At 27.9% G+C, this 10,778-nt stretch overlaps 1 protein-coding gene across 1 annotated transcript in view; it reads right to left on the bottom strand.

Annotated features, from left to right (window-relative positions):
* Nucleotides 1–368: 368 nt before the first annotated feature.
* Nucleotides 369–10,778, bottom strand: part of LOC113371448 (L-threonine ammonia-lyase) — a 280,098-nt gene continuing 269,688 nt past the window's right edge. The window contains exon 8 of the mRNA XM_026612075.1: nucleotides 369–503. Coding sequence (XP_026467860.1) covers nucleotides 369–503 — 135 coding nt within the window. The remainder of the gene's footprint in view (nucleotides 504–10,778) is intronic.

The raw sequence follows: 10,778 nt of genomic DNA, 5'->3' as shown, positions 1-10,778 counted from the left end.
CCGCTCTAAAACTGTAGAATATTGTTAACGATACGAAAAAGAATGGAATTTAGCAAAATATGAATCCGATTTTACTGGTACTTCTCTCTGCAAAAGTATCATAATTATTTGGTATTTACAGCTTCTAATTGCATGTGGTTAAGTTATTTTGCTGGAACGATATTTATATATATAGTAACAAAACACAATATATACAAACTAAATTGGTATGCAATTGATTATTCAATTATCACAAGAAGTAAATAAAACTATCATTTACTTTTTCAGGTATATTCATACTAAAACCCACATGTTATACTTGGACTTTCATTACTATTTTTCTCGAGAAAAAGATAATATAATAGAAAGAATGGTAAAACCTTGCCCTTCTAAATATTTTCGTGTGTTGGACCAGTAATAGCCATGGGCAAGTCGTTAAATATCACCCTAGTGTAGTTATTAATAAGTGATTTTCTCAATTCCTCCGAGTGATTCCAGTCACGAGTTTCGCAGACCACTTTGACCTAGGAGAGATAAAACTTAATTGTTTAATTAATTTGACTTAAATATACACGATATATATATATATATATATATATATATATATATATATATATTGATTGTTTCTTTTCCGAACAGTAAATCCAATAATGAAAAACAATTTGTTTTTTGAAGAAGTTTAATACGACGTTTCGGAACTAGGTACGTTCCATCATCAGGTTTATTCTGTCAAATACAATGTTTTTTTAAAAACATTGATTAACATTAATTAATGATGGTCATTACAGATTAATTAGAAGAAAAATATAAAGGAATGGATTATGTACCGGTGTAAAGAGTAATAAAAATTATTTACCTGTAATCATTTATTGAAATGATATGAGATGTATGTGGGGTGTTGGTTGGGTCCAAATGTTGCTTGATTCACTCTCCAATGGGGTGCTAGATCCGTCCAACCTTTTCCTGGTGTCGTGGGCAGAGCTTATAGTTATAATATAAAATAACAACACTGGTATGAGTCTCCTCAGAACAGTGAGCACTTTATACTGGTATAGGCTGAAAGGGTCTTTACGCAAAGTCTAATACAAACACTGAATTTAATTTTGACTATAACTTTATTTAATCTTTAATAACTCAAATCACAAACTAGCATAGATTCGTGTTAAGACATACTCTAAGTTACAATACGAAATCTTACTCTATTTATTGCAAAGAGTACGTGAGAATATCCCGGAAGTGGCGCATTCTGGAAAACTTCTCTGCCCTTGCAATGCTCTTGTAGTTTGAATGTATAGCATAGAGCACGTATAATTCATGTTATTACATAACATTATATATCCATATCACTAATATTTTTTTGTTAAAAACACTCGATTTTTTGGAGGATATTTGTAGATGTTACGACTACACAAGACTTAAACAGACTGATATGGAGTTCTGTTGGCCAGATGTAAGGGATAATGTACGGAATTCTAGACAAAAATGATTTTTTATGGCTCTTGTATTGGTAATTTACGAAAAAGAGGAAATATTTCTTTAGTAAATGTTGAGAAATATTATGTATATATATATATATATATATATACATGCACATGTATATGCACACATACATATGCATATATCTATATATTCATGCACCTACTATCATATACACGAACATATACGCAAGTGCATGTATATAGTGTATATACAAAAACAGACATATAAGCACATATATGGATGTGCATATATTACAACACATATACATGTATATATATATATGTATATATATATATATACATACCCAAAAATTATTAAAGGATTAATTGTTTTTAATTAGGTTTGAAAAAATTTAGATACGAGTCATGAATGATATTATGATCTGATCTTTTATTAACACAATTTGACGAATTCAAAAAGATTAAACTACTTTCAGAAAAAAGTCTTTTAAAAGTACAATCCTCTTTATATAAAATATTGGGTTCATAGGTAAAATTATGTTAATTTTCAATGGAATGTTGGACAATAGTGCTTTGGAAACTTCGGCTTTTATGATGAGTAACGCTTAATTCATGTTGTCTCATTCTCTTATGAATGTATTGTGATGTTTGGCCAATGTATTGTTTTTGACAATTTTTGCAAGAGATTGGATAAACTATGTTAGTATTGAATTTAGGAGGGGTGGTGGATTTAATTTTTGGAAACATTTCTTTAAAAGAATATAGAGCTGTTCCTGGATATAGAATATACTAATACATAAGAGAATGAGACAACATGAATTAAGCGTCACTCATCATAAAAGCCGAAGTTTCCAAAGCACTTCTGTGACTTTTTTCTGAAAGTAGTTTAATCTTTTTAATTCGTCAAATTGTGTTAATGAAAGATCAGATCATAATATCATTCATGACCCGTATCTAAATTTTTTAAACCTAATTAAAAACAATTAATCCTTTAATAATTTTTGGGTATGTATATATATATACATGTATATGTGTTGTAATATATGCACATCCATATATGTGCTCATATGTATGTTTTTGTATATACACTATATACATGCACTTGCGTATATGTTCGTGTATATAATTGTAGATACATTAATATATAGATATGTGCATATGTATGTATGAGTATGTAGGTGTGCATATACATGTACATGTATATATGTACATAATATTTCTCAACATTTACTAAAGCAATATTTCCTCTTTTTTCGTAAATTACCAATACAAAAGTCATAAAAAATCATTTTTGCCTAGAATTCCGTATATTATCCCTTACATCTGGCCGACAGAACTCCATATCAGTGTGTTTAAGTCTTGTGTAGTCGTAACATTTACAAAAATCCTCCAAAAAATCGAGTATTTTTACCAAAAAAATATTAGTGATATGGATATATAAATTATTACAGATAAATAATTTTTGCTACTCAATTTTACATAAAACCTTTTTTAGATAATTTTTATTTCTCTTTACACCGGTACATAATCGATTCATTTATAATTTTTTTCTAATTAATCTGTAATGACCATCATTAATTAATGTTAATCAATATTTTTAAAAAAACATTGTATTTGGCAGAATAAACCTGATGATGGAACGTACCTAGTTCCGAAACGTCGTATTAAACTTCTTCAAAAAACAAATTGTTTTTAATTATTGGATTTACTGTTCGGAAAAGAAACAATCAATATATTAAAAAAATCCAGGACTTATCTATATATATATATATATATATATATATATATATATATATATATATATATATATTATACATAAATTCGACGACTTTCTGCAAATAAACATTTCAAGAATATATATATATATATATATATATATATATATATATATATATATATGATTTAGTAGTTAATTTTGATGTTGAAATATATGAGTGAGTTCTTTGTTTGATGTATCGCCCTCAAGAACTCACTCATATATATATTATATATATATATATATATATATATATATATATATTAATTGTTTAATATGAACAAAACAGCACTCAGATTTGTTTAACACAACTTTATTTTATGATTACAGACGTTTCGAGACCATGGTGTGTCTCATCTTCAGTGTAATTTCAAAAACAGTTACTTATATACTACACATTCTTTAATAATTTATTTAAATTTCATTTAATTTTTGGTATACAAAAAACACCAACTATTCCTTGCAATGCTTGACACCGTACTAAAGAAACATATAACACTTACAGAAATATTCTAAACAAATTTGAAGTACTTATATAGATGGAGACAGAGAGGGTATCATTATAATGTAAACAGAAGGAGTGCTATCGCATACAAAATCGATAAAAATGAAAAAACAAATTAATTTATTGAAAAGAATAAGATAAATGAAAAAATTTATAAATTATTAATGATGTTTATATAAGTGTCATGTAAAATATTTGTGTCGGTTCTTAGATTTATGCTATTGTTAGTCCGAACTATTAACATTGATTCTGCCATGCTCCGTTTAAATAAGTCTTTCTCATGGAATAAAATTTGGGGATTGTCAAAATCAAACTTATGGTTGTTGATATTAGCATGATCCACAAGTGTACTTTTAAATTTTTTGTTATCTATTTTTTCACATTGTAATTCATGTTGCCTGAGTCTCTTTTCTAAGTTCTGGCAGGTCTGGCCAATATAAGAGCAATTGCAATCCAAACAATTTACTTTATAAACTATATCTTTCTTTTTTGTTAATGGAGTTTCATCTTTAATTTTGGAATATAAAAATTTTAATTGTTTTAATGGAGAAAAAGTAATACGAATATTGTGTTTTTTGAAAAGTCTTTTTGATAATTGGTTAAAATTATTGTCAAGATATGGAAAATTAATGAAAAAAGTTTTTTCAGGAACACTTGTTTTGCCAGGCTCTTCCGGTTTCTTATCAAAAGGTTCAAGTAATTTTGCGACTCTATTTTTAATAATTGGACAAATTAACTTATATGGAAAATTATTGCCAAGTAGGATCGTTTTAACTAATTTTATGTTTGTATCATAAAACAGGGGATCAGATAATAAAATAGCGTGATCTACAAGATTTAGAATGGTAGAAATTTTTATATTGAGAGGAACATGCGAATTAAAATTAATGTATCTCCCGGACCAACTATCTTTTCTGTACCAGTCTGTATAACATACACCGCCTCTATTAATGAGTTTTACGTCAAGAAAATGTAACGTCGAATCATTTTCAAGTTCCTGAGTGAATTGTAAAAAAGAATTGTACTCATTGAATTTGTTGAAAACATTATCTATATCTTTTTTATTAAGTAATATTAATGTGTCATCGACATATCTGAAATAGACCATAGGTTTGGAAGGTAAAGAATTTAAGACATGATTTTCCAAATCTTGTAATACTAAATCCGCCAAAACAGGACTTAATGGGCTGCCCATTGGACAACCTCTCTTCATCGTATAATATTTTTTATTAAAAGTGAAATATGATGCTTTTAAAAGTAATTCTATTCCTGAAATAAAAATTTCCATCGGTAAACAAGTGAATTCAACTATTTGTATCCATCTTTTCTTTATGGCTGTAATAATTAGATCATGCGGAAGATTATTAAATAAATTAATGACGTCAAGACTCATAAAGGAACAATCAGGAGGAATTACTTTATGTTTTATATGTTCTATTAACTGGAAAGAGTTATTTAAACGGTATGGAGAATCTATGGTGACATTCTTTAAAATATCTGAAAAATATTTTGCTAAAAAATAGTATGGCGAATCAATGTAGGAAACAATTGGTCTAAATGGGCAATTAGGTTTATGGATCTTTGGAAGGCAATAGAATTTTGGGGTTAAAGGATGTTGTACTTTTAACTTTAATGATATGGTATTATTAATATGTCCCTTTTTCTCTAATAAATTTATAAATTTAAAAACCTGTCTATGGTGATAGTTGTTCGGATCCGACGCCAATTCTTCATATAGAGATTCATCACTGAGAATTTTCTTTGCTTCTTTATCATATTCCTCTTTTAACAAAACCACTGAAATGTTTCCTTTATCTGCCTTACACACTAATAATTGTTTGTTATCTTGAAGAAATTTTTTTGTAGCTATGATGTCCCGGTAGATGTAAGATGTATCATTCTTGCACTGTACTTTGTTTTTGTGAGTTTTTTGAAATGTTGTAAATTGTCTAAATGTTCTAAATTCTATTGCCTTCCAAAGATCCATAAACCTAATTGCCCATTTAGACCAATTGTTTCCTACATTGATTCGCCATACTATTTTTTAGCAAAATATTTTTCAGATATTTTAAAGAATGTCACCATAGATTCTCCATACCGTTTAAATAACTCTTTCCAGTTAATAGAATATATAAAACATAAAGTAATTCCTCCTGATTGTTCCTTTATGAGTCTTGACGTCATTAATTTATTTAATAATCTTCCGCATGATCTAATTATTACAGCCATAAAGAAAAGATGGATACAAATAGTTGAATTCACTTGTTTACCGATGGAAATTTTTATTTCAGGAATAGAATTACTTTTAAAAGCATCATATTTCACTTTTAATAAAAATATTATACGATGAAGAGAGGTTGTCCAATGGGCAGCCCATTAAGTCCTGTTTTGGCGGATTTAGTATTACAAGATTTGGAAAATCATGTCTTAAATTCTTTACCTTCCAAACCTATGGTCTATTTCAGATATGTCGATGACACATTAATATTACTTAATAAAAAAGATATAGATAATGTTTTCAACAAATTCAATGAGTACAATTCTTTTTTACAATTCACTCAGGAACTTGAAAATGATTCGACGTTACATTTTCTTGACGTAAAACTCATTAATAGAGGCGGTGTATGTTATACAGACTGGTACAGAAAAGATAGTTGGTCCGGGAGATACATTAATTTTAATTCGCATGTTCCTCTCAATATAAAAATTTCTACCATTCTAAATCTTGTAGATCACGCTATTTTATTATCTGATCCCCTGTTTTATGATACAAACATAAAATTAGTTAAAACGATCCTACTTGGCAATAATTTTCCATATAAGTTAATTTGTCCAATTATTAAAAATAGAGTCGCAAAATTACTTGAACCTTTTGATAAGAAACCGGAAGAGCCTGGCAAAAACAAGTGTTCCTGAAAAAACTTTTTCATTAATTTTCCATATCTTGACAATAATTTTAACCAATTATCAAAAAGACTTTTCAAAAAACACAATATTCGTATTACTTTTTCTCCATTAAAACAATTAAAATTTTTATATTCCAAAATTAAAGATGAAACTCCATTAACAAAAAAGAAAGATATAGTTTATAAAGTAAATTGTTTGGATTGCAATTGCTCTTATATTGGCCAGACCTGCCAGAACTTAGAAAAGAGACTCAGGCAACATGAATTACAATGTGAAAAAATAGATAACAAAAAATTTAAAAGTACACTTGTGGATCATGCTAATATCAACAACCATAAGTTTGATTTTGACAATCCCTAAATTTATTCCATGAGAAAGACTTATTTAAACGGAGCATGGCAGAATCAATGTTAATAGTTCGGACTAACAATAGCATAAATCTAAGAACCGACACAAATATTTTACATGACACTTATATAAACATCATTAATAATTTATAAATTTTTTCATTTATCTTATTCTTTTCAATAAATTAATTTGTTTTTTCATTTTTATCGATTTTGTATGCGATACCACTCCTTCTGTTTACATTATAATGATACCCTCTCTGTCTCCATCTATATAAGTACTTCAAATTTGTTTAGAATATTTCTGTAAGTGTTATATGTTTCTTTAGTACGGTGTCAAGCATTGCAAGGAATAGTTGGTGTTTTTTGTATACCAAAAATTAAATGAAATTTAAATAAATTATTAAAGAATGTGTAGTATATAAGTAACTGTTTTTGAAAATTACACTGAAGATGAGACACACCATGGTCTCGAAACGTCTGTAATCATAAAATAAAGTTGTGTTAAACAAATCTGAGTGCTGTTTTGTTCATATTAAACAATTATATTCGTTCCACTCATATCATAAAATTCTATATTATATACTCCAGAACTAAAAATGGATCAATCGTTTTTCAACACAGTTTACAATAAATATGGTTCAGAAGCCGTATACCATTGCAGACAAATAACATCAACTTTCAATGCATTAGCGAAGACTACTAACAAAAGGAATTTCTTAATTAAATGCAAGCACGAAAATGTTTTACCTAATTTTATCACCAACAATTTAACATTCAAAAATAAAAAATTACAATAACATACAAAAACTAAATAACAGTCTATTGATCCTTCAGAATAAAATTTTGAAATATGAAATTGCGGACAGTGCAAAAGAAATCAGTCGATTAAATAATAATTAATAATATCCAAACGTGTGACACAGGACTCATTAGAAGAATTAGAATTCGATAAATTTATTTTTCTAGAACAAAAGAAATACCAAAAACTTTTGATCAGATAAAGAACAAACAATGCAACAAACTTAAGAAACTAATAGAGCTAAGAGACAAAGCACATCCGATTATCAATACAGGTTTAGATTGGAACAAATGGGTTATAAACAAAACGGATACTCATATACCAGATAATATAAAATATATATTGGCCTTAGGTCCAAAGTTTTCAATCCAACAAAAAAATTTAACATTCAATGATTCAATTAAAGTTATTAGCAGCCTAGAAGCCGGCCTTAAATTAATCAAAGATCCAGAAGGAAAAGAAATCGAACGGATAAGATTTATGTTAATGAAACAATTTACAACATTTCAAAAAACTCACAAAAACAAAGTACAGTGCAAGAATGATACATCTTACATCTACCGGGACATCATAGCTACAAAAAAATTTCTTCAAGATAACAAACAATTATTAGTGTGTAAGGCAGATAAAGGAAACATTTCAGTGGTTTTGTTAAAAGAGGAATATGATAAAGAAGCAAAGAAAATTCTCAGTGATGAATCTCTATATGAAGAATTGGCATCGGATCCGAACAACTATCACCATAGACAGGTTTTTAAATTTATAAATTTATTAGAGAAAAAGGGACATATTAATAATACCATATCATTAAAGTTAAAAGTACAACATCCTTTAACCCAAAATTCTATTGCCTTCCAAAGATCCATAAACCTAATTGCCCATTTAGACCAATTGTTTCCTACATTGATTCGCCATACTATTTTTTAGCAAAATATTTTTCAGATATTTTAAAGAATGTCACCATAGATTCTCCATACCGTTTAAATAACTCTTTCCAGTTAATAGAACATATAAACATAAAGTAATTCCTCCTGATTGTTCCTTTATGAGTCTTGACGTCATTAATTTATTTAATAATCTTCCGCATGATCTAATTATTACAGCCATAAAGAAAAGATGGATACAAATAGTTGAATTCACTTGTTTACCGATGGAAATTTTTATTTCAGGAATAGAATTACTTTTAAAAGCATCATATTTCACTTTTAATAAAAAATATTATACGATGAAGAGAGGTTGTCCAATGGGCAGCCCATTAAGTCCTGTTTTGGCGGATTTAGTATTACAAGATTTGGAAAATCATGTCTTAAATTCTTTACCTTCCAAACCTATGGTCTATTTCAGATATGTCGATGACACATTAATATTACTTAATAAAAAAGATATAGATAATGTTTTCAACAAATTCAATGAGTACAATTCTTTTTACAATTCACTCAGGAACTTGAAAATGATTCGACGTTACATTTTCTTGACGTAAAACTCATTAATAGAGGCGGTGTATGTTATACAGACTGGTACAGAAAAGATAGTTGGTCCGGGAGATACATTAATTTTAATTCGCATGTTCCTCTCAATATAAAAATTTCTACCATTCTAAATCTTGTAGATCACGCTATTTTATTATCTGATCCCCTGTTTTATGATACAAACATAAAATTAGTTAAAACGATCCTACTTGGCAATAATTTTCCATATAAGTTAATTTGTCCAATTATTAAAAATAGAGTCGCAAAATTACTTGAACCTTTTGATAAGAAACCGGAAGAGCCTGGCAAAACAAGTGTTCCTGAAAAAACTTTTTCATTAATTTTCCATATCTTGACAATAATTTTAACCAATTATCAAAAAGACTTTTCAAAAAACACAATATTCGTATTACTTTTTCTCCATTAAAACAATTAAAATTTTTATATTCCAAAATTAAAGATGAAACTCCATTAACAAAAAAGAAAGATATAGTTTATAAAGTAAATTGTTTGGATTGCAATTGCTCTTATATTGGCCAGACCTGCCAGAACTTAGAAAAGAGACTCAGGCAACATGAATTACAATGTGAAAAAATAGATAACAAAAAATTTAAAAGTACACTTGTGGATCATGCTAATATCAACAACCATAAGTTTGATTTTGACAATCCCCAAATTTTATTCCATGAGAAAGACTTATTTAAACGGAGCATGGCAGAATCAATGTTAATAGTTCGGACTAACAATAGCATAAATCTAAGAACCGACACAAATATTTACATGACACTTATATAAACATCATTAATAATTTATAAATTTTTCATTTATCTTATTCTTTTCAATAAATTAATTTGTTTTTCATTTTTATCGATTTTGTATGCGATAGCACTCCTTCTGTTTACATTATAATGATACCCTCTCTGTCTCCATCTATATAAGTACTTCAAATTTGTTTAGAATATTTCTGTAAGTGTTATATGTTTCTTTAGTACGGTGTCAAGCATTGCAAGGAATAGTTGGTGTTTTTTGTATACCAAAAATTAAATGAAATTTAAATAAATTATTAAAGAATGTGTGTAGTATAAGTAACTGTTTTTGAAATTACACTGAAGATGAGACACACCATGGTTCTCGAAACGTCTGTAATCATAAAATAAAGTTGTGTTAAACAAATCTGAGTGCTGTTTTGTTCATATTAAACAATTAATATTCGTTCCACTCATATCATAAAATTCTATATTATATACTCCAGAACTAAAATGGATCAATCGTTTTTCAACACAGTTTACAATAAATATGGTTCAGAAGCCGTATACCATTGCAGACAAATAACATCAACTTTCAATGATTAGCGAAGACTACTAACAAAAGGAATTTCTTAATTAAATGCAAGCACGAAAATGTTTTACCTAATTTTATCACCAACATTTAACATTCAAAAATAAAAATTACAAGAACATACAAAAACTAAATAACAGTCTATTGATCCTCAGAATAAAATTTTGAAATATGAAATTCGGACAGTGCAAACGAAATCAGTCGATTAAATAATAATTTAATAATATCCAAACGTG

The sequence above is a fragment of the Ctenocephalides felis genome, unplaced genomic scaffold, assembly GCF_003426905.1.
Source record: "Ctenocephalides felis isolate EL2017-DRISC unplaced genomic scaffold, ASM342690v1 CF-g0.4_SCAFFOLD_01492, whole genome shotgun sequence".
Lineage (NCBI taxonomy): Eukaryota > Metazoa > Arthropoda > Insecta > Siphonaptera > Pulicidae > Ctenocephalides > Ctenocephalides felis.
Note: the sequence above shows the minus strand (reverse complement) of the source record. Positions and strands in the feature narration are given on the sequence as shown.